This window comes from Corvus cornix, chromosome 1A (assembly GCF_000738735.6).
Source record: "Corvus cornix cornix isolate S_Up_H32 chromosome 1A, ASM73873v5, whole genome shotgun sequence".
NCBI lineage: Eukaryota > Metazoa > Chordata > Aves > Passeriformes > Corvidae > Corvus > Corvus cornix.
Window position 1 is genome coordinate 46,917,253 of NC_047057.1, and position 25,381 is coordinate 46,942,633.

Sequence of the window (25,381 nt, forward strand, 5' to 3'; positions counted from 1 at the left end):
CCGGCAGCACCGAGAGCCTCCTGCCACAGCGGGAGCCTGGATTCCTCGGAGCCAGCACAATGCCCAGATTAGGGTATTGGATTTGGGCTTGGTTTTCTCCGAGAGTGGTGGACACACAAGGAAGACGCTGGTGAAACTCAACAGCCAAAGTGCAGCTGGGTAAAACATTAATACCAAGCTGCTCCTGTGGAACAGCTAACAAGCCACACCTGACAGCAGCGCTGGCATCATCCCTCCGTAAAAATGATGTCATCCATGTGATTAGGCTGTGCAGATAAGTAAACATAAAAGCATAAAAAATGTTAACGATTATGTAACGAAAATTTAGAGGAAACAGTGTACAAGGCACATGTAAACTAGGCCATAAGTCTGACTGAGTTAAGGGAGAGGTGCAACAGAGCTCTTGTCAATAATCAATGATTATGCTTTCTTTAATAGCTTTTTTCCAGAAGATACAAGGAATGTTTCATAGGAGAACAATCTAACTACAGAACCAACCTACCATTCAAGATTGCTGACTTCCGCCCCATGCGCTTTATTCTGTCTTTATACTTGTGTTGCAGCAAGAAAAGCACAGAAACCTTTACTCCTCCAGCCATAAGAACCCAAACCTATAGCCATCACCTTCCATGACTTTTATCACTTTTCTCATTTTAAACTTTTTCAAAGAGAAGCAGCTTGGACTTCTTTCAGCTGAAAAAACAGCAGGAGGAGGGGGAGCAGAAATTAGCAGTTCACAGTGCAAAATGAATATAAAATCCACACCACAGTAATCAGTCTGCAAGTGATGAAACATGAACCCTATGGTTTCATTAAATCTGTGTGTGAAACAGGAACAACACAGACAAAGATGTTTTAGTTTTCTCTGAAAGCATCAACAAATGTAGTATCATCACAGCTGCAGCACTTCCTGTTTCCTTGATATCCTCCATTAGAATTCTTTCTTGCTTGAAATTTTACATTATTCATAACTCAGTCAAAAACAATCCTTTATTTTTTATGTCAAGTTGCGAGCAGTAGGAAAGAATACACAAAACTCATCCACAGGGATAAAAAAAAAGTAACAAAATAATTTTGACAGTATTTAGAAAATGCTTGATCTATAAAATGCGATGATCCAGAAGGCCTGCCCCAGTACACTGCTTCACTGGGCAAGCAGCATGTATCAAGAGTCTTTTAGGTCCTTGATATCCTTAGGAGACCACGGATACGTCTAACGAGAGCTTGGATAAAGGTGTATCGTGAGCGAACCTTGGAATATAAACCTTCGATGTCCAGAAGCTTCTTCTGCAGAGATTCACCAAAGCTGTTCGTGGCTTCCAGCTGGAGCTGAGAAACAGAGATTTGATGCAGTCATCAATACAAAATCTTCTCTTCCTGAAGTGCCAGCTTATAATCCACTGCCTGTCAACCCCTTCACTATGATTTATTCTCTGAACTGCTTTCCAAAGAATGGGGTTTTCTAACTTCTCTAGTAAGTACTGCTTATTCTGTTTTAGGAATTATTAGTTATAATTCAGCTTCTTCACTTACAGTCATACAAACACGTCTTCCAATTAAAATTTTCCTAGTCCTTTAAGGGCTCTTTAGAGAGCCCTTAAAGGTGTTGTTGTGCACCAACAACATCTTTTCATTTATGCATATGTAAGAGGTCACTGAATTAACTACATTCTAAGTATTTTACCAAGATGATATTGTACAGTTTGCTTTTGAACAAATTAAATAAATGACAGATACCTCATCACAAAACACACAGCAATTTTTCTTACAATTCTAGATCATAGAAAGGTACTTGAGACTGCAGTTTTGACAAGCAAGGGGTTTTTTTTCCTGCACAGCCATAGAAATGTCAGTGGGATTTATTAATAAATATCTTTTTTTCCTGCCACCTCTGCATCAAATTTACACAAACTATTAAATTGCTGTGTGAGTGGAAATTACTTCTGTTCTAGCATTCACATTTTATAGTCTCCTCAACTCCTGTTACGCTTTTGATCTCATTTCTCTATAGCCTAGCTAAAGCTGACCTGTAGTGAGCAGTTGGAGGACCACAGAAAATTGGGAAATTTGCCCTCATGTTGCAGGTCTTTCAAGGACAACTGGTGTTTTCAGAAAGCCATTATTAAAAACCCACCACTTGACTGGTTGGTAAGAGAAAAAGAATGATTACTCTATTTTGTAAGTATAGTTCATTTTTTACTTAACACTCTGTATTAAGATTTGAAGATACATGCACAGCAGCACAAGTGCCACCTATTTCACAATATCTTCCAAAACAATTTTGTAATGCCTCACTAATCCTAAATGAAGTTATGTGCTGTTGGTGTTCCTGCAGGTTGTTCAGAAGTGGGACAGCAACAGTCAGACTGCTCCCAATAGCTGCATGGTAGCCAGGAGCATTCTGTACCCTGCAGCCGACTGTCACATCTCACCTGGTCTATATCATGCTGGCTCACTCGATTCAGTCCACTACTGAAATCCAAGCTTGGCTCTGAACCAAAAGAATCTGGCAATAGAAAATGAGATGTTAAAATTATGTGGGCTGCTCCACACTATCTCTGTATCAAGTCATATAACAAATTTAAAACAGTGTTCCAGTTTCGTCCAAAAGTAAGCTTATGCATTAGAAATTACACTAATCTTTTGACTTAAATGATTTAGAGAAAATACATAAAGAGTGAGTCATAAATAATTTTGATCATACAACATGGCACTTTAAGCAAAAGACTCTTCCCCAAATCCCCTCTCTCTGATTTCCTTCCATTTTTCTTTTTTAAAAAAAAAAACATTCAAGGAATTTAAAATCTTCTGGTGAATCAATGATGGCTCTAATTCTAAAAATACTTCTAAAAGCACCAGTATTAACTTTATTTCTTAATTTCATCTTAGATTATTATATTGAAATATTTTCCTATAAACTATTTTGGATCACTGATCTGATTATATTAGCTGAACTTCACTTTGTTTTGCAGTTTCAAGAGCAGAAATAAAAAAAATAGTTACTTTTACTTTCCTTAAGAGGTTGTTTGTAATATACAAACCCCAAAAGTCTGTGAGTAAACATTATCAGTATTGCCATTTCTACAGTGGAATATCCAAAGGTGTGCCAAATCCAAATAAAATCTCTTCTATTAAATATAAAAGGCAAGACATTACAAGTAGCAGATCAGTTTTAAAGCTAACCATGAGAAGTTATTCAAAGGCACTCTGATGTTTGAGAAATTTTACCTTGCAGCCTTCCTTTCTTAAATGACATCCTAGAGGACAGCAGTGGGTCTTGGGAGTCAGTGGGTGTGCAGTGCAGTAGGTAGTGTTCCAGATGGCGCCAAAGAATGAAGAGACATATTTCTATAATATCTGCAGACACATCTCAGTGAAGGACTCCAATTTGATTGTCTTTGGGTTGTATATTTACTGTATGAGCATATTTACACACTTGGAAGCAGCTGAAGATGTCAGCTCAACCACCTGTCACCTCCTCCACGGTCACGGCCCAGTGATGGATCACTCATGTGGTTTGTAAAGGTACCTCAGCTGCAGCCAGTGAATTAAAGCCAAGGTTATAAAGCTGGGATGGCAGTAACATCTTTGCTGATAACAGCCCAGTGTGCAAGAGCACATCTTTCCCAAGGGAGGTTACAGAGGAAAATTCTGATCTGTTGAAGACAATTCTTTTGTCCGTGACTGGTTATTTCCATAGAATTACTGATGTGTATGAGATTCAGGTTTATGCCAGGTTGACTATAAGGCTAGAAACTCCTATTTTGATAGGCACATCAAAATTATTTTTCTGAGTATTTCTTCCACCACACTTGGACACGTGTGAATGTTTAGGGGGTCTGAATACTAAATTGAAGAGCTGGGCTGTAACAATTCCTTTATTATCATGCTGCAGAAAGTCCTAGCAGGGTCTCAAAATGGGAATTACCAACTTGAAAACATTTGCATTCTAGTAATAGCAGAGCAATAGTCTCCTAAGTTAATTGTCAGTATTTCAAATTTAGTTTTTGTAAAAAAATTTTGCTCAAAGTGGTCAGAAATCCAGGTAAAAAAACCCTGTGTCTATCTCTCTGCTTTTCTGGAGCATCACCTTGAGAGTCATTTCAATTTTAGAAGGATACAGGAACAGAGGGAGAGCAGCTTGGCTCGGTTATTTATTAGCTTTACCAGGCGCCGCCTTGCCAAGACGTACTTTTGGGAAGTGGAAATCTTGTCAACCCCAGCTGGCATAACTGACTGACACAACTGTGACAGGAAGAGAAAAAACAGAAAGACTGTAGCAAATCACAAAACATCAAGAAAAATAAGCAAATAAGATTACTTATTAGTATCTAGAGCTTTCTTGTTAGCTACTATTTCTTTAAAAACTTGCTCTCTATTTTGAATTTGCATAATCTTGCTGACCAAAAAATGGAAAAGTGAAACATATCCCCAAGCAACTATAATGAAAATCACAACTTTTACAAAGTTAAGCCAAATATTTTCCCCTTAAGTTTTAGATCACTCATTCTATTGACCCCCTTCACCAACAGTAGAAAAGAATATGCACAAGAATGGAACTACTTGCTTATCTAAGATGCTTTGGAGCCTTTGTTACAGCTATGTCCAAGTTACCACAATACAGAAACTATGGAGTCAGAAGAACAATTACCTCTTTTATTTCATCTGGTGGCAGTTGCTCCACATTTTGCAGTTTGTTAACACTCTGACGATGGCTGTCATAGTAACTGAAGAAATCACTAGTGCTCTGTTTCAGCAGGTAGACGATAATGCCCAGGCCAGGCAAGTGCCAATAAGGGACCACTGGTACTTGTGTATCTAGACAAGATGTTGAAGATAAAAAACAAAACTAAAAAACCCCAAGAAATCAATAAGGTATGCTCTCTGCCAATAACCTAGTGAAACACATGAAAGCACTGGCAAGAATATTTTGCACTTAGTTCACAAGTAACATAAATGGAAGTCCAGGCAAAAAGTTCTGTAGCTGCAGTACTAAAAGGCAGTCAGCCTAGTGCAGTACTGAGTATAACATGTAAAATATAACTCATTTAGAAGACTTACTATTTACATATTTTAGCCATTCAACTGTATAATGACACAGTGTAAACTCTTGCCATGTGTTATAATAGAGTTCCAGTCAGCATCAAAACACATCTTACATGTTTAAAATAATATAATCCAGCACAGGAGCTGAAAAAACAAGAAATCTTGACCTTCCCCTGTCTTGTGCTATTTATTTACATACACACATATCTTTTCTGACATATATATTTCTGATGCTGTGAATGAAGTGAATAAAAAAATAATTTTTTAACTAATTTTAACTAACAATTTAATTGTTTTAACTAGGATTAGTTTCCTGATTTGGCTTAGTGCAAGGCTGAAAAAGCATGGATTCCAGAATGAGAGAGTGAGCAGCTACAGTGTTGGCATAAAGTGACTTCAAGAGTATGTGAAACTACAGTCTCTGGTTCATTATTTTGTAGTAGCCCAAATGTCACAGCGTTCAGTCTCATAGAACAGCAAGTCAAAAATCTCACCCTGCCGAGGCCCATCTCGGTTGGTTGACTCAGACAGGCTGGGAGTAAACAGACAAACAGTGTGCTGAAAACTGGGGGCGCTTTGCAACATCAGTGACTCACAGTATTCCATCACGTTTGCACAGATCTGCCAACAAAGGAAAAAAAACTCCAGCATGTCAATTTTTGAACATTAAATTTTACATGGAAAAATATCAGTGAACAACATGCTTTGCTCCTCTCCTCACCAGAATGTGACAATTCTATTTTCTCATCAGTAACAGACTCTCTTCTACTTCAAGTCTAAGACTTGCAACTTTGCCTCCTTCCCAAATTTGCTAGCTAAAATTTCTGGATAATTTTAAGTCCCCTTTGGCTCTAACTTAGTGTTGGCCATTGCCCTCTATATCCAGCTTTCATTTTGAAAATTTCTGATCAATTTAAGCCTTCAAAATTCACAGAGTTTGTACCCAAACAATAAAGGTTTCTAATGCAAATGTAAGTAAACACATTTTCAAGGGTTACTTTAAATAAAATGTGGAATCCTATACCTCACTAAAATCAGTGTAGAGCACTACCACTATCATATGAAATTATGGTAATTAAACAAATCTGCACAGCAGGTAAAATGTTGAGACTGAAGGCTCCAGCAGCTTGTGTCCTTACCTGTTGCATGGCCAACTCAATTTCATCCCTCTTGTTCACTCTGTCTCCCGCTGCGTTATCATCTTGCAACTTGAACTGGCGAAGTCTGTCTGATCCTCCAAAGCGACTCAGAAGTCCTAAGCACTGGCGCTGCCGTAAGGAATGAACATTTAAATTAGCATCACAACAAATGACGTGCATTATTCCTTTCACTTAAGTGATACATGTCCCTTACAACACAGTATGAAGAAAGCAATGCACATAAAACTTTTAGCACTTTGTAAACAAAATTTATATTTTTAGTGTTTTAACTTACTTTGATTTAATTTAGAAATTAATGGCCCCCTAAAACACTGCCAATGAGAAATGAATGCAATTCACAAGTGCACAACTTTGTTTGATGTCTCTTGCAGACTATTATACAGACTACTATCAATGACAGTTGAGGTTTACCATTCCCACACCTAAAATACCTTTACCTATATAGACAAACAAAATCTGGTAAGTCCCTTAAAAGCAGAGTACAAAAACTAATTCAGTAGGAAAGAAATAAACCAGTAGTGTGTCTGATACACCAAATTGGTGAGCTAGAGACATGCTTATGGCCAAAGTGGTAACAGAGTATTTCTGCATTGCTTCACATACTTTGGTGTTGACTTCAAATTTTTCTCTTCACATAAGATGAGTTCTACGCCAGGAAGGGAAACAAAGTCCCTGATGCAACCCTGATGTTGCCAAATGTTGTATTTTCTACCGGACGGGGAAGTGTGGGAAGACAACAAAAAACAGACCACCAAAACCCCATCCCACTGCCACACAAACCATCCCCACTCCCACAAAAAACCCCAAACTGCTACACATTTTTCTTGATGCTGGAAAACATCCCTTTCCTAACTGCTACTACTCAGAGTAAAGAAAACAGGAAGAAACACATCTAGATAGCCAATTCTAAAAGGACAAGGGTTAAATAGATGACTTTATTACCTGAAATCGCCCTATGTGTCCTTGTAGCTCCATCTGCGTCCCTTCATTAACATCCATGTCCAGCTCATTTAACACTCCTGATAAAAGATACAGCCATTAAAAAACCATTTGTTTGGTTTTACGCAGTATATACCTTTAAATACAAGCATTGATCAGAAATACTTCAGCCAAACATACAACTTGTATTTTGCATATTTTTTGAGCAAAACATTCAGATATGAATGAATGCAGCTACCAGGAGATGCACGAGAGCGTGTAGCGTACTGTTCCGGTAAGTAATCAAATGGGGGTAAGGGGGAGGAGAGGCTGGCATGGAAATTGCAGCTGTTGTGCAAAGCTCTGTATACTGTAAGCAAAGAAGCACTTGGGCTTAACCTACAGCTCTGCACTCCTTTCTGTTGTGGTCAGACATCTCTCCTGAACAAAGAAAGCCATTAAATCAAAATAGAGAAGTTATTTTGAACTAGTAAGCATGCAGAAGAAATCACAATATCCATCACAATAATTATTAGCCCTTATTATATGTAATAATAATATTATATTATAATAAAAATAATTATAAATAACAATTATATTTTATATTGATTATATATATAATACATATATAATTAGTAGTAGTAGTAGTAGTAAGTCACCCAAGAGAAATGTCAGTATGCTGATCGGCAGTGCTTACCCCCTGGAAGCTTTATTTTTTGAAGAAATAAAACCAGAGAAGAAATTTTTAAAAATATGGGTATGCAAAGAATTTTCCATCTTAATTTCCTCAGTTACAAAACTTACTGAATAAAAATTCTTTTTTGAAGATACCACAGAAACTTTGAACACTTCTATTTGCAAGTCACCTCCAAGACAAAAAGTACTTAGTGTAAGGTAGAATGATGAAAAAAAAATGGAAAGTCAAATACATATGGATAAGAGCACTATGTCTACTACAAATCCACCATATTTACTTCAAGAACAATAATGTAACATTTCCCTATTTTTCTCAGGGCTCTACATGTCAAAAAAGATCTGTATTGTCATAGATATTCTCTTCTGTCTTACTGTTTCTTTACAGAAAACAAAGCCTGAGATTCATGCAGATGGGGCTGAGACTTTAAAAATGCAGTTCCTACCAGGCAAAGCTGCCTTGCTGATTATTCCTGTCAGGGAGGCCAGCTCCTGGAGAGATCCAACACTTACATCTTGACACCTCAGGATTGCCTGGATAGTATCTGAATGGGAAATTAGAAACTGCAAAACCTGCACCACAAGAAAAAAAAGAGCAAATACGAATTGAAATATGAAATTTAACAGTGAGCAGAGAGGAAGCAATGCTTTTGAACAATTTCAAAAGACCTCCTGTACCAGTGAGGATGGGATTTAAAAAAAAAAAAAACCAACAAAACTTACTATCAGAGCAAAGGCACCTATAATTTCTTTGAATGAGCAATAGCAGTGATATTCTAGCATGTTTTGGAACTTACCTGTCCTGCTGCTTGCAAGTGTTGTGCCATGCTGGATGTGAGAATCACTTGGCACAGTTGAAGAGCTGGAAGAAGAATCTGGCGATAACGTTCCACTGGAGCAGGAATGAAGACTGGGGGATCTCTCATTGCATACATTCTTAGGAGGTTTAAAAAGAAGGGAGAAAAAAAAAAAAGATAAAGAGTGCAAGAAGAGTGAAATCTACTAGTGAGGTAGAGCCTCAGCCTACAATCACTCTTAAGAACCTAAAAACATACTTCAGTAAGAGGTCTGGACTTGAACTGAGTTTATATTGGAAAAGCAGCACATTTATGATACACAGCTGCTGCCAGACATTTTCTTTAAGCTGGGAAAATTACTTCTTTGTATTATACTACACTAAACCAGATTACTTTGTTGCAGAAATACGATACCTGCTTACTGATACACAAAACTAAGTATTCTCAAATATTTTAGGAAGAGCTGTGCTTAATTCTAGAGCAACTGCTAAATACAGTCCTCTACAAATGTCCTGTAGGTTTTATACAATCCTGTAAGTCTAACTGGAACTTTCAAATAGTATACCTTGTCTAAGTCTTAAATTTTTCCCAAGTGTTTGAACTCCCAGTGTGTCACTAAGAACTGTACGTTTAAAACGGGGACCACGGCTTGAAATCAACCCAGGTAATTTCCCCTAAATATGGAATCTCCTTCTCTGAGATCTTCTCAATCACCTCACAATGACTAATGTGGCAACACATCAATAGACCTGCCAAGCAATATATAACTGTGAATATATATATATATTTTTTAAACACATCATAAAATATTTCTGAAATAGCATTTAATTCACTGCTCTCTCAATGTTTTATGGGTGAGGACAAACTGCACTTCACCAGCTGCAGAGCCCCCAAAATAAGTTTACAGTGTAAGCTGTTCCTCAAACATTACAGTATAGATTATTTCATAATAAAACATTAATCATTTCCATCCAAGCTATCAAGTAAGTTTTTATGTAGTCTAAGTAATTAGCATGCAAGTACAACCTAACACCCAGTTATCTGAAATTTTTCTCTCAATAAAATGTAGCTTTAAACTGAACTGATAGGTTTAAGAAAGACACACACACACAAAGAATAAACCCACAAATCATTACTCAAAAATCATGAGGCTGTAAAAAGATGTGATGTGCTTCCAAGAAGACTGCATTATGGTTTCATCATCAGCCAGAGACCCAACACTTACCCCTGATGGTCTGTTTCAGGTCGCATGTCATACACTTGGCACTGTGCCAGCCGCACAATCACTCCAGACCGCAGCAGCTCTAATGCACCTTGCTGACTTTTAGCTATGCGAGTGAGGAATGCCTACACAAGAGCAGAGAAGGGTAAGCTCTGGAGATGCAGAATGAGGCTTACAATGTCTACTTTCTTGCTTGATTTTAGAGTCATTTCAAATATATCATTTTAGTAAAATACCATTAAGGAATACCTTCAGTGCAGGTAGCTCAGTGTGCAGCTCCAGACTGAGCTCTGGCTGGCAGAAGCCCCAGGCAAGAGCCTGTGAACTGCCCACCCTTTGCAAAACAAAGGGCAGGAGGGACGTGAGGCACCTCAGAGACACTGCAGAAGATGAGGACTCAGCTGGAAGATCGCAGACTCACACAGATTGTGAGGGTATAAAAGCCCAGGGGTTCCTTTGTTAAGGTTTCCTCCTCAGAGGCACCAGCTCGAGCTCTTATTCTGTTGTTGCACCATGATTAAATCGTTTTAAGAATCCGTATGTCTGAGACTGCCCTGGGAAACCTGGAGTCAAACCAGTAAGGAAACCTGGTCTGACTGTGAGTGTGGTGAGGGCAGGGAGTCAAGGAGGGCACCCTTTGGTCACTGGAGCCACTCTCTGTGAAGGAGCTTTGGTCCCAGCAGTTAAAATCTCTGGTGGTTCAAGTGTGACTGCCAGCGTGCTCCTGAATGGTCAGACAGGAAAGTTTCCTTAACAATATCTCTGAGTACAATCAATGCAAAGTATAGACAAACAACTTCTACTAAAAAAAAATTAAAAAATAAACATAAAACCATTTCTGAAGTACTATTACCATTTTGGACTCATAGGTGTACAGTGCCTTAAGCAAAGGGGGCTGAGGTGTGAGCAAGCTCTGAAGAGCCAGATCATCATCTGCTAGGCTATCCACAAGCACCTTCAGGTAGCCACTATTGGAGAGATACAAGAGCCACTGCTGCTGCTTGTCTACTGAAACAATGTGATCAAGTAAAGCCAATGCCAGCATCTGTGATGAGGAAAGAAAAAAAAATAAATAAAAACAAACACATCAAAACAGAATTAAATCTATGAAATCAATGAGATTTTTAATAAATACCTAGAAAGACAAAATGCTAAGCAGTTTCTTCTAATAGCTTCTTATAAGCAGAATGCATTTCTACAATTGCAATCATTTATGTGAAAAAGATTTTACGATTTCCTGACACTAGTATAGTATGAGCCAATTACCTTTCTCAACTATTCTTTTAAAAAACATTACAGATATTGTTGACCAATAACTAAGCCAAAATATTTTAATGAAATATTGCCTCAAGCACAATTACTATTTAAAACTAGTTTGCCTTCTGACTAGATTCTCTACTGGCTACTATCAGAAATTATTTTCTCATGAAGTCATCTTCCCAATGCGAGTAAATAAACTGGGAAGTCCATGACTTAAAAATGCTAACAAGTAACTGTCACAGAGGTCCCTGCCTGCATCTTTTGCAGCAGAGCTTTCTACCCTTATTTTTAAACAATAGGACACATAGCCTTGCTGAGAAAAAAATTCATATGCATGTATGGCTCTACTTTCAACAGCTTGAAGAATGAGTGGGAGGACAGAAACATGAAACAGATCAAGTATCTACAAAAATGTTCTCGTTCTACCTCTTGAAACTTCCCATCTCTGCACAGGTTAAGATGTTCTTTAAAACAATCAGAACAGTAGTTTTAAAAGAATAGATTCATTTACCCGGCCTATCTCATGGCCATCACAAGCATCCCGACAGACCACCTCCATCAGAGCTGCCCCATAACTCTCAATTGTTGCCATATTTTCCCGTTGCAATTTACTAAACACATCTTCAGGAGCTGTCAAGTGCTCCCACATAGTTTTCTTGGCTGTAAAAAGCAAATAAAACAAAAAATGAAAAAATTCAAAGACAGGCATCTTAGCATTAGCTTAGCTACAGCTGATGCTACATTCTTCAAGGCATTCTCTCTACCTTGCAACAGAATGCCTCAAACAACAGTCAAGAGTTTTTAAATGAACTACAAATGTTTTACAAATCCATCCTTCCTTGAATATCACACAGACCAGCCAGAGCAAAAAGTGCGTGCCTGTATACATACACCACCCTAGTAAACAGTCTGCTTAAAATAATTCAAATGTTCAGTACTTGTTACATAGAAGAACTAACGGGCCTAAAACTGGAAGTGTTCAAGGCCAGGTTGGATAAGGTTTTGAGCAACCTGGTCTGGTGTCCCTGCCCATGGCAGGGGGTTAGAATGAGATCATTTTAAAGGTCCCTTCCAATACAAACCATCCTGTGATTCTATGAACTTTCAAGTGGGACCAAAGCATTCAGCTTGAGCTAAGTAAACAAGGTGACTTGAATGGGAGAGAATGAAACCAAAGTCAGTAATAAACTACAAAGGGGTCATAACAAATTCATAGGTTGTTTTTTTTCCTTTTACTACTGTAGCTCGAAACACAGACCAAGTAAGAGTCTGCATGCACGTACTAGCCCCAAGATTTTTTTTTCAACCCTTGTCTGAGCTCTAAGATTAAATAATTATTAGAAACACTAACAATGCAAGTATTTAGGCCATTCACAGAGAGAATGTGGTATTTACCATAAGCACTCTCAGACAAACAGCAACTCTGGTTGGCTTATTTTTTGCTTATTTTTTGGGGAGGGGGTGGTGGTGGGGTGTGTGTTAGGCTTTTTTGAGGGGGATCTTCAGACAAAGGAAGAGAAAGGGTATGAAATAATCCTTGGGGTTTGTTTTGAGGTTTTTTGTGTGGTTGGTGTTTTGGTTCTTTTTTGCTTTAGAATTTTTCTGTTTTGTTTTATTGTTTTGGGGTTTTTTAAATAGGATCACTGTGGTATGAGTGTGCATAAAGATGCGAATGCAATATATTTCTACTGCTGGACCTGCTTGAGAGCAGTTAGTTACAAGTCATCTCCAGTCCTTTGACAGTCTTATAGCTATGATGTATAGCTGTAAATGGACACAAATTAAGTATCCTCTTTAGTGCTAGAGATCAGAAATTTAATATTCTCATCCAGAGCAACAGATTTTGAATGCATATGCAGCTAGACAGGTCAGAATATAAGATAAGCATTGTTTAGCATAAGCAATTAATTTTAGAGGCTCTTGGAGCACGATGTTTTCCATCTATTTCCAAAAGACAACTCAGCATGCAGAAACTGTACCATCCAGGGTTTAATAAGCTTATTTTTTGCTCTTGTCCAAATACAGTTGGACCATACCTGCTTCTAAAGTGTCTGGTTCATCTGGTCTCTGGGCAATCTGCAAATAATAAAGCAGTGATCCATAAAGGTGCGTCCTCACTCTCTGGAAGCCACCACCTGTTAACAAGAAACATTCACAATTAAAACCAAACAAATGTAAATTCCATAACACAATCTTCCACTAGCACTTAATTTAACTTTCCTGTGGCAGTGCTGGCAGAAATAAATAAAACAACTAGACTCCTTAAGGTAAAGTTCTACTGTTTGCATAAAAGTGTATTTATGAGTAAATTCAGCAAGTTTATGCTGTTCCAAAAGAATGACAATATGAAATTCTCTTTAGTCATTTACATCTCTCTCTTCTGTCATTCAGATTTTTTTTAAAAAGTGTGTTATTTTTTTTGTTAGTAACATCACTTACATCTATACTAATCATGTAAGATCCATCTAATTGACTGTAACAAAAATCTTCACTGCACTATCTGAAAGCAGCTCAGCCCATCTTTTACTCTTGGCAGTTGGAATTCACGCACACACCCTGCCAAAGTCAACACACCTGTTTTCAAAATGAAATCCAGCAGCTTTTTTAAGATGATGTGGAGGGAAGAGTCACCAATGGAAGCAAAACCCATGGATATGCTCTCAGAGCCAGGTGATGAGGTGAAAGAACCATCCAGCATCAAGACGTACTGGGACTGTCCTGCCACAGGGAGCGCAAGTGGCTGTTTCTGCTCCGTTTTCACAGACTGGCTCAGGTGGGCAGTCAGGGTGAACACAGCCCCTGCCACCACTGGCATCAACTCCTGAGCTGCGTCATCATCAAGGATCTTAACACAGAAGAAGGAAGAAGGAAAAAAAAAAGGCAAAAGAAAAAAAAAATGTTTAAAAGTGCCTGATTTCATGAGTTATTAAAGCAATTAAATTAGCCTCTCACAACTATTTAGTATGCATAAGGATTTCATTAACATGACAGTATTTAAAACACATCAAAATCAGTAATGTCAGAAACTTGTTCAGAAACCTGAGTTGAAAGCGTTTTAATTGAGAAGACATTAGCCTTCTGGTTTTCATTTGCATAAATCACAGGCAGGCTGATAATCAAATCTGGATGGCAGAAAGAGAAGGAATGTGTTGACATTTGATGAGCTTTATTAGTAAAATACCTAAACCTAAGCTAGGGAAGGAACAACTGGCTTTACAGCTATTTTATTACCATTTAAAATGTGAAGGTACAACTTAAAAAATCCAATGGGTTGAGTATCCAAGAAGCATTAAGACAACATGGAAAAACACTAACAAGAAATTTGCATGTGCTATTTTTTTCACCCTTACTTAAAAGGTAAATCTGGTATCTTTATCACTAATACTGAAGGAGCCTTCCTTTTAAGCAATATAATCATTTTGAACAGTAGTTCAATTATTTTCAATAGACAGTAACAATTTCTTTTCTCAAATTCACAAAAGTCTTCACCAAAGTGTTACAGAAAATTAAGTCTGTAATTTCCTCTCCGTAAAGATTTTGGGAAAGAAATTTCTTCTGCTAGTGAAAGCCTCCCTTGTTTCCTGGTTTTTTAAATTTTGTTCACATAAGAAACAAAACCAGCACTCCACTAAAAAATACATAATTTTTAGGTAACTCCTACAGGAAAAAATAATGGAAGTAACAAAAACAAAACCCAAAAAGATTACTTCTTCCCTTGTAAAGATAAAAAAATTTCATACATATTTCTCAAAACAAAACTCTATTAATCAGAACTACAATCCACGTAACTCTCGCAATAAAGCAAAAAAATAATCATGCCCCAGCAGCCTGAAAAATACAATGATCCTTCATTAAATATTGCCTTTTAGAATGGCTGTCAGTCCTAACTGTCTAGTCTGTCTCAAAAATTATTACTGTAACTCAGCAGTAAAACATCTAGACTTTTAAGGCAAACCCTCACACTTCCAAAAGCCCTTCTAATTGTAAAATCGTTAGTTTTTCTACTATGAAGCTTCATTCAACTCTTTGATTTTTCAAAAGAAGCAGCAGTAGGATTTCCAGTGAGTCATCTCAATGCAGGAAATCAGCAAATACAGTAGTTTGCCTTCAGCCTTCAGTAAGTTCTTCTTTGTTTCTCATCAAAGCAGGCTGTTTCTTTTTCACACACCTTTTCCAGACTACCATCATACTGGATTATACTAAAATATCTTTGAAATCTGTCGATATATGGTTCACAGTTCAGGAGTAGCTATGCCAGAATATAGAGCATCCCCCTGTCCAGAGTGCATTCAGCTTCAGCATAGCAGCAATTGGAAAACTAAACAGAATACTAAAGGCAGACAAAAATCTTTTTGGATTACAATCAAAATTTCAGCACTTTCACATAAAAAGCTGCAGCAACAAAGTTCAAGGAGAGGGTTGATTTCCAGCAGAGCACTACCTTGTCATGCACATCCTGCAACAGATCCCGGATAATCAGCTGTCTGTCCTCAGCCTGTATGAGATCCTGGGGGCAGGCTGTGAGTATGATTTCCACCAGCTGTCTCCACGACTCCAGAGCATGCCTCTTGGCATGGAGGCACTGCAGCAGCTTGTTCCGCTCCACTACGTACTGCAGGATAGTGTTGATCTCCTGAACGCCCGCCACAAAGAAACCCAGTTACAATGTGCTAAAAGAAATTCATGGCAAAGACAGACTTCAAGATGACCATTTTATCTATTAGTAATAGTCTTCAGAAAAAAATGTTAAGACTTCAGCTTATTAGAAACAAGCTGCTATTACTACTTTAACAAGGTAGCCCATTCAATTTCTGAGCTGCTTTTCATGGGGCCTTTTATCATGAATGTCTTAATCTCATAGGGAAAAAAATTGACCAGGAAAGCTCTTTTCTGGCACTTTAAAATCTAAACAAAAACAACTATGAAAAAATCTATTTGTGCCTTTTCTTCCATTTAGTCTGCATAATTTCTCTTTTATCTTTTGCATCTATTTAACCAATTTCAACTGAATTTAAAAGATGGGAGAAAACTCAGGAAATAACTAAGCTCCAAGTTCACTGAAACTACATCTGTGTAGAAGAAAAGAGAAATAAATTGGCATCCCCTGTGAGAGAAAGGCAACACTAACTTGGCCATAAGATGAACACATTGTACTTGTCAACAACCAATCTTGACATCAGTATGTAACTGCTTTCTGTACAGTGGGGTGGGAGCTGCAATTGTTATCACTAATGGGAAGGGAAGAGGTTAAAGAAAAAAAGAAAACAGACTCCAGGCCTGCTGTTTAGAGAACAATATGGTAAGAAGTAGCTTATCTTATTTATTTTGGGGATTTTTTCTTCAGGAATTACTAAGTTAGGACGCAAATCCACAGTCTTTTATAGTAAAGCTTACTGCTTGACAAGGTAGGAAATCCACCAAGGACAACAACAACCATTAGTTAACTTTTTCTGTACTCACCTCCATAAGTAAAGGTCTCTGTCCTATTGCTGCCATTCCTTGAAGGGCATTGACTTCTGCAACCAGAACTCTGTGAAGGTACTGAAATTAAAAGTGAAACTTCAGTGATGACATGGTTTAACCTGGCAGGTAGATAAACACTAAGGAGCCATTCGCTCCCTGCCCCAGTGGAGTAGCAGAGAGAACTGGGGAAAAATACAATAAAATTTGTGGGTTGAGATAAAGACAGCTTAATAGGATGGAAAAGTAGTATTTAGAGTAATACAAACAAGTGATGCACAAATGCAATTGCTCACTACCTGCTAACCTCTGGCCAGCCAGTTCCTGAGCAGCAGCCCACAGCCAGCTTTCCCCTTAGTTTATATACTGAGCATGATATCATATGGTATGGAATATCTCTTTGGCAAGTTTTGGGTCAGCTCTCCTGGCTGTGCCTCCTCCCAGCTTCCTGTGCCCACAGCCTATTCACTGGTGGGTGGTATGAGAAGCTGAAAACTCCTTCACTAAGTAAATACTGCTTAGGAACAACTAAAGGATCAAAGTGTTGGGAACATTATTTTCATCCTAAATGCAAAACACAACACTATACTAGCTACTATGAAGAAAATTAACAGTATTTGAGCCAAAACTAGCACAAGTGACAAAGGTGATGTATTCATACCTCCTAAAAGTATCTAGGAGATGGCTACATAGTGACAGATGCAACAGATGGGCTGGAGTTTAAACAAGTTTTACTCATTTCTTAGGGTCACAAATTTTTCAGGACTATTTATCATACACTTGTCAAGTACTTATCACAGTGTGACACAATCTTAAGTAAAGCCTCCAAGAGTTACTGCAGTACACAAAGATGTTGTACATGTGATTGTTACACATATGTAGTGCTAGGTAGTTGTGTATTGGCAACCAAAGAAATACATGAAGTAGATGTAGTATCACCATGTGGGCGTTTCAAGATGGGAAAAACATTAAGATAGAAGATATTTCCTGAAAGTGTCTTAAACTGATGCAGCTGTGTACTGCAAGTGAGAAAGCAGTGTGTGCAATGTAAAAGAAATAAACTAACCTCAATAGCTTGCATAAATTATGCACATATCTGAAACACACCTTTTATGTGAAAGCAAGTTTCAAAGTATTATTAACACACAGACCAGTGCTAACCTTGACATTGCAGACCACTTGTCCACGTGCATTCTTGTGCTCACAATTAGCAATGACTTGCTCAATCTGAGCCCGGTCAAAAAAATCCAGTTGTAAAGGCTCTGGAATGTCCTGACTGAAGTCAATTGAATCCAGGATATTTAAGATCTTTCTGCGTACTGGAAATGCAAATAAATTCAAATTGTATTCAGAAGTATCAAGGGGAAAACAAAAAATTGACAAAAGAGCCTAATTTACCTTTGTAAATCTAAATCTTAATGTGTAAAGTTTCAAAAGAAAGCATTAAATCTTCAGAAAGTGCTATCAATCTATATAGCAGGTTTAAAAACATTTTCTAAAGCCTTAAGTTCTTAATATGTCTTGTATTGTATTGTTCTCCTGTTACATAGGCATGTAATCCAGTATTTACAAATACAAGATATTAATTTTTTCTCCTAAATGAAACCAGGCTGGTTTACAGTGACAACCATTGCAGTCTTCTGCTGCATAAGGAATCTGAATTTATTTATTTATGTGGGACTTACAGTCTTTGCCATGTAAATACAAATATGTTCAGCCTTTGCAACAGTCTCAGTGTTTCTACTGTTAGCAATAAATTTTATAGACTGCCACTCTCCCATTTTATCCCTGCACAGATACTTAAACACACTTTGAACTGCCTTTCCAGTTCATTATTTTTCACTCATTCCAGCCATCTACATCAAGGTTCTTTAATTTATTTTTTTCCCCACACTAAATAAAATTGTTCCATGTACTGCTGCTGTTTAGAACACCTACTGCTTTCTTTTCCAAAGTGTCCTTTCTGGAGATGGCCTTCCTGCCTGTTCAGGACCAGATACACTTTACTGATAAATAATCAACAGTCATAATGGTTACCTTTGGAAGCAGTGTCAAAGTGGAGAAATCCACTGACTGATCGACTTTCATCTTCCATCCCTCCTTCACCATCAGCTGAAGGTAATAAAGCATAATAAATAACATAAATAAATAACAAATAAATTACAAAAAACAAATCTAAGTGAAAAATATTACCTACTTTATTAATAGTGAAAGAGAAAGAGCACAGTGATAAGCCGATAAACCTTTCTCTTGAAAGTCTTCTAATACAATACGGCCTTGAATTGTTAATGAGAACGATACTTATCTCACAAAAGCTATCCCATCATCATATACAGATGAGAAAGTACTAAAAATGCCTAAAAAGACACCCCACCCACCAGTATAAATGCAGCTTGATGGACACTGTAAAATGAGTAGGGTACCTGAACACAGTTTCCCATACTCAGATCCCCACAAGGATGAAGATAATGTTCAGGCTGATAAAAGTATGGGAAAATACCATACTGCAGTAGAATGTTAAAATATCTTCCATTTATTCTACTTTCTTTACGTGAAGAGAGTTTTATTGCCATCTGGTTTTATTTTTCTTGATTTACTTCTACCCTATTCTAAAACTCTGAAATCTGGCCTTTTTATTTACACTGCATTCTACACCACATTGGGATGAAATATCACTTTTGTGTTGTTATAATGTTAAAAGCAAAACTGTCCTGTAGCTACTATCTTCTGTGAGAGAGGGTTGAGAGCTTGTGACAGACATTAAGACTGAGAAACTCCTTACCATGGAAGACCCTCCACCTTCTCTACATTGTAACGATTCTAAACGGCAATTCAAAATAAATTACTCTACAATTTTAATGATTTTTTTTAATATTTCCCTCTCCTACCTCAAACTATTTTTAATTTTTCTATCTGCAATGAACAAAATGATGCCCTGATTTCTTTCGCTTTGGTGTCTACAACCACCACCATCTTTCTTCCCATCTCTCCAGTAGCAATTCTGCACATGGTATCACAAACGAACTGTCACAAGCTTAAGAAGAAAAGAATTCAAATGAAGTCTCTCATAGTCCATTTATTCCAGCCTATTTACCCTCACCATAAGTTCCTCTTACCCAAGTATGGTTTCACAGGCATGTCATCAAGCAGCAGATGCAGCAGTCTCTGTGTGTGGGAGCGCTGGCGGTTCAGCGATGTCACTCGCATTTCTATAGCTGCAGTCTTCATTAGCCAAGACATTTGGTTGAGTGTTGAAATCTCATGTTCTGGATGGGGATAAGGCAACAATTATAAAATTGAGCATAAATAATATTACTTACTCCAAGGAAAGCATTTTTCATTTGAGAAAGCTTTTAGAGGATGCCATTATTTATTATTTGCTTAGCAATTGTTTATGAGACAAAAAGTCACAGATCTGACAAAAGCCAATAAATGAACATGTGGCTATTTTGAAAACAAATGATACACATACACACACTTAAGCCCATACACAACGAAACTGGATAGAAACCTCTCAGAACAGTCATTGTGGAGAATGCAGTGCTTCATGAGCAAATACGGTCAGTTAGAATTTCAGTGAAAATAACCAGGCATTTACCCAAGTGAACTATAGCTTTAATTAAAACTGGTGAGACTGGAACACAGGTCTCCTAGAATCTTCCTATTCTACATTTATCTAGTTTAGATTCCTAAGTTATATAAGAATCACCTACAGCACTTTATACATGTTGGATACATGTACTTGAATGCTAAATTTACTGTCATTGAAAGAAAGACTGATGGTCAAGCATCTGATAAAGTACATTTATTCAGTTTAAGACATCTGAGAAATATTGATTTGAAATATAAAACATACCTATAAGCTTAAAAGTACTTTATTCAAAGAAAGGGACGATACAGGTGGTTACAACCATCAGCCTTCTATTCCCTTGGTTCTTTAACATTCTTGTCAATATTTTTTTTATGTAGCATAATCTAACAAAACTACAATGATAATCGCAATACAGATTAGGATGTGGTTCTGGACACTTGGTGCACTCCAAAGCTAATATTCTTTTCCAAAAGTTTAGCATCAATAATCTGAACTTCTTAAGTAGGGATAGTTCAATCTTTAAAGAATTAAAAGATTAGCAGAGCCTGCAATTCGTTCAGTTTAATAATGCTACCTGTGTTTCTTCTTTCATTCCTAGGGAGTCAAAGAATGCATTGAATTTTAAGCACGCACAATCTTAGCAAAAAAATTACCTTTGATAGAAAATGGTAAGTACTGAAGCTGAGTGAATAAGAAATCCTGACTGGTCCTCAGATATCTCATAGTTGGACCTGAAGTGTCAGAGCATGCACACAACTGATAGATAACCTGACAATCAAAAACAGCAGAGATCCATGTATGGAATTTATTTTAAAAACAAACCAACCACCAAATCAAAAGAAGCATAATACTGTTTTACTGCTCAAACAACGTTACCAGTATTTAAAGTAAGTTTTCCATCAGCTTTCTTCAAAGTTGAACCTATTATTTGTAACAGATGGTGAATTATGATATTAAAGGATTATCAGCATATGTGTACACAATGGCTATACAACATGACACTAGATAAGCCTGTTTGTTTAGCTCACTTAAAAATGAGTGTCTTTGTATGTCTGCACATCCACCAAGACAGGAAACGTAATAAATTTTCCCCACTTCTACAGAATTGCCTTTTGCTTTTAATAATGTTTAAAATCCTTTCTAGAGTCCATGGATTTTTAACATGTTACAAGTGTGTAATCATATGATTCTATGATTTACGTGCAAGCATCAGCTACCTTGCACATCCATCTAACTCGGCTGTCTCCCCCACCTCACCCCCTCAGCCATACATACGTCCGTTCTCTCACGGCTACAGAATAAAGCAGAGAATTTCACTGGCTTACTTGGAGTTATATGTTACTTGCTGTCAAACTACACTTCCAAAATTAAAAAAAAAAAATTAAAGATTGGCATATTATCACAATGGATCAAAAATATTTAGGTTTAGTTTTGTAAGTATGCCCTAATTCCAAGTTTCTGACGTGAGTGCAGTTTCTTTGATTTCTGTGATGCTACAAGATAACATTTTTGCAAACAGAAGGTAAAACAGAAAGAGTTCAATGTATATAAAAACCTAACATATTCATTTTAAAAATGAAACTATTATAAGAGTCATCAACCATCTGTGTTCATCAACCAAGAAGTAGCTAATTTCATTTAGAGCCTACTTTCAGTATATGCCAAGAGAAAATATGCTAAATACCTGGTAACAGAGTTCTGCAAGATGGGGAGATTCCCGAACTGCTGTCGGCCCATTCCTTGTTTCAGTACCCTTCTCCAGTATGTTCAAAATGGCATGTAGGCAAGTCCGTGGGCAACCCAAGACACCTGAAAAGAGAAAAATAACTTGACATTCTTGATCTTACTTTCCTCCATAGCAAATATAGGTTAGTACACAGAAATACAGAACCTAAATTGTTCTGATACCTTGTGCTGCACTGTACTGCTCCACGGAGCTGCAGCAAAAACATCTGGCAAAGTTTTATCACCACTACTTAAAATCAAAGAAGGAACCATGTTTCAGCAAATATCTAACAAAAATATTTATAGTTAGTCTGTAGGCTTTTGAGATGCTGGTGAATCAATTTCAATTCTTGCTTTTACACTTTTAAATTTCTTTGAAATTTGACAATTTCAAAGAATAGCTTTAAATAATTCCTACTTTATTTTACAAATACAGCCACTACATGACTAATGCTCCTAAAGGCACCTGACACTGCAACCAAGGGCAATAGGGAGAAGATTTTAATGCTGAAGTCAAAATCCTGTGTTTTTGCATTCTTCCTTTAGCCAATTATTTCTTTAATCGACCCAGAAGGAGGTCCTGAAGCAGTAAAGGCATCAATAACCAGAGTTCTTATAGGGGAAATAATCTTGTGTTTGAACATGTATAATTTATGCTTTAGCAGGAAATTATTATCTTGAGGTAAATGTCTTACGGTCTTTATTTCTTCACATTATTAACAAGATAATTGAAAGATGTGGGCAAGTTTCTCTCATGCCCTTGAGACACATTTCCTCATCACTGAGTTAACATATGATATCCTGTAAAATTGTGTGGGTGCAGACCAGTTACGTGTACTGTGTAACTACTGAATTCCAAAATATCAGAAGAAATAAAATTCAGGTCCTAGCTACTCTTCCATTTAGAACTATGAAGAACTAAAAACTGCTGGGCCATAGAGTCCAATACAAACCTAAAGATAATGAGGAATATTCTTCTCTAAATAACTAAAATCAAATTATTCATGTTTGCTCACTTGTTTATATAAAACATCCCTTAAAACAGTTGAGAAATAATCTTGTATTTCTGACTGGAAGAGACACCCAACTACTAAACACCAAACATGTCAACACCAAACTATTGCTAGGTTATGGTATCAGACCACTGTTCATGGCTTTAGACAATTGGGTCTTGAAAACTTCCAAACATGAAGACTGCACGACCTCTATAGCCAACCTGCTTCACTGACTTCTGCTCAAAACGTTTCTCCCACATTGAATTTGAACCTCTCTTGTTTCAATTTATGCCCACTGCCTCTCCTCTTCCTGCCACACTCCTCTGAAGAGCCTGGTTTTATCCTCTTATTAATGCCTTTGCAGGTATTCAAAGACTTCTATTAGGTCCCCTCAAAGCATTTCTCTTTTCCAGAGTTCCTTCAGCTTCTCCTCATAGGCTGAGAAATCCAGCTCCTTGATCATCTCTGCTGGACTTGCTCAGTCTGTTTTGTAAAATACAAGTTAGAAATGGAGGAGGAGAAAAAAATATAGTAACCCACTGTTATTCCCACCAATTCAACTTTAAAGCAACAGGAGTGGTATTTCTAAAGTTTGCATTGTCATATATATATGTAATTAATTAATATATTTGTATATTCCCGGCACTAGAATGAAACCCCACATGTTCTAAAACATTTTCTTCTACAATGCCAAAAAACCAAAACTGGTTACTGGTTTTCTTTCCTATAAATAATTTTAAACAGGAGTTTGAGGAGGGACAGGACAGTACCCAAGTAGTAGAACTAGTCCAAAGTGACAGTCTGTTTTGTAGATTCAGATGTTAGCATATGTGGGTACTACTTGGATCATCAAATCAGTTTCTTTGTATTGGGGACACAACTATGCTGTATTAAATAGTAAATAAATTAATGTTTCACTTCTGAAGTATCATTTTCTCTCATAATTCTAATTTCAAGTCTGTTCCAAAATCCAACTTAAACAAAGAATCAAATCCTGAAGTTGTTTAAAGGCTGCATTTGAGTACTAATATTAATGCAGCTTTCAAGGACTCAAACAAGGCCTGTTGTCATAAATTGAAGAGGAACTGCTTTTCCCCATGAATTTTCCAGTAAATACTCTCAGTGTTGGTAACCGAACTGATTAAATGGCAGATCAACCTCTCCTCCTCATACCTGGATCTTGCAAATTTGTGGTGCTGACAGGTTTCTTTAGTTCGAATCCCAAGAGATACAGAGCAAGGCTGGGAGGACTGCACTCAAGAGAGGTGATAAGGAGATTCAGAATATGGATCCTTGTTTCATGATGGATTTGTGCCCGCTTCTTTTCAGGCTCCAGCTCTTGATTAGAAAAAGAAAAGAAAAAGAAAAAGCAGATGTGGTGAACAACGAAGTAAAAAACCCATCTAATAGAATAATCCTCAGTGTCTTCAAGTTAAATACAAGAATGTTGAGGGATCAATTTATATTACTGCAAAGGGATACAAGAACAAAATTCAAAATTACTGTTAACACAGCTCTAAATAATATATCCAAAGCAATGTTAAATACTTGTCTTCTGAAAACAGACTCAGTTTGTAGTTGGCTCGTTGTAGTGTGGACATTATTTAACAAAACATAGGTGCTTTTCATTCTGTTAAAGGTCCAATTCCACAGAAAACAGAGGAAGATTGTTTCCTGGCTTAAAAGCACTTTTTACATCTCTTTCATTAATTTCATTCCATGCAAACGACAACTGTTTAAGCCATTTTAAGAAGCCTTTTACATACCCTCATCTGGATTAATTAATTCTTCTGCATCTTCATTGTCTAAACATTCCACGAATCCAGCCATCAGCTTCTGGCTAACACTCTGTATTTAACAATAGAAGGATGGAAATGAAGAGAATTTTAAGAGTATTAAACCAAATACTTTTCATAATTCCCTTCATGTAAGTTGACAGAACCTCTAGACAAAAAGTATATAACCTACTTAATAAGCAAGAGTGGAGAGTCATAGCTCTTCTAAGAACAGGTTAACAATTAGCCAGTGAACAGGAAAAAAAAATCTACTGTTGTTACATATGCTAAATTATTCTCACAGATTGAAGACTATAAAGTCACAAAAAGATCTCCATATCTCAAAGAATATTGCCCTTTTTCTTCTTGAAAACATTCATGATTTTGGTTTTTTTCAATTAATGAAGTAATTGTTTTTCCAATGCCATGGTGAAAGACATTTGAGAGGTGGGTAGATATAAAACAAAATATGTATTTTAATGTAGTTAACCTAGAAACCTATCCTTTAAAGAAACATTATGAAGTCCCAGTATTTCTCCATCAGTTTCTCTTTCCAGATTCAAAGAAACAGCTACTCACCTGATCATGTGTGAAATCACCAACTAGTTTTATCTGGATGTTGGAATTATCAGAAATACAGCACAAAATCTTGGCACTTTCAAAAGCCAGTTCAGGATTGCTGTTTCCATGGTAAAGATACCTTCAAAGACACAAGATTATGGTAATGAAATTGTTGAG

At 37.1% G+C, this 25,381-nt stretch overlaps 1 protein-coding gene across 1 annotated transcript in view; it reads right to left on the reverse strand.

Annotated features, from left to right (window-relative positions):
• Positions 1-413: 413 nt before the first annotated feature.
• Positions 414-25,381, reverse strand: part of NUP205 (nucleoporin 205) — a 47,524-nt gene continuing 22,556 nt past the window's right edge. Inside the window, exons 19-43 of the mRNA XM_039571673.1 lie at positions 25,223-25,343; positions 24,635-24,716; positions 24,042-24,206; positions 21,833-21,957; positions 20,802-20,916; positions 19,673-19,822; positions 18,594-18,668; positions 17,718-17,875; positions 16,557-16,637; positions 15,538-15,729; positions 13,671-13,941; positions 13,133-13,231; positions 11,608-11,756; positions 10,690-10,881; positions 9,840-9,961; positions 8,615-8,753; positions 8,264-8,390; positions 7,149-7,225; positions 6,186-6,314; positions 5,541-5,667; positions 4,652-4,818; positions 4,122-4,245; positions 3,229-3,357; positions 2,433-2,506; positions 414-1,329 (exon numbers count right to left, since the gene is read on the reverse strand). Coding sequence (XP_039427607.1) covers positions 1,177-1,329; positions 2,433-2,506; positions 3,229-3,357; positions 4,122-4,245; positions 4,652-4,818; positions 5,541-5,667; positions 6,186-6,314; positions 7,149-7,225; positions 8,264-8,390; positions 8,615-8,753; positions 9,840-9,961; positions 10,690-10,881; positions 11,608-11,756; positions 13,133-13,231; positions 13,671-13,941; positions 15,538-15,729; positions 16,557-16,637; positions 17,718-17,875; positions 18,594-18,668; positions 19,673-19,822; positions 20,802-20,916; positions 21,833-21,957; positions 24,042-24,206; positions 24,635-24,716; positions 25,223-25,343 — 3,343 coding nt within the window. The 3' untranslated portion in view covers positions 414-1,176. The remainder of the gene's footprint in view (positions 1,330-2,432; positions 2,507-3,228; positions 3,358-4,121; positions 4,246-4,651; positions 4,819-5,540; positions 5,668-6,185; positions 6,315-7,148; positions 7,226-8,263; positions 8,391-8,614; positions 8,754-9,839; positions 9,962-10,689; positions 10,882-11,607; positions 11,757-13,132; positions 13,232-13,670; positions 13,942-15,537; positions 15,730-16,556; positions 16,638-17,717; positions 17,876-18,593; positions 18,669-19,672; positions 19,823-20,801; positions 20,917-21,832; positions 21,958-24,041; positions 24,207-24,634; positions 24,717-25,222; positions 25,344-25,381) is intronic.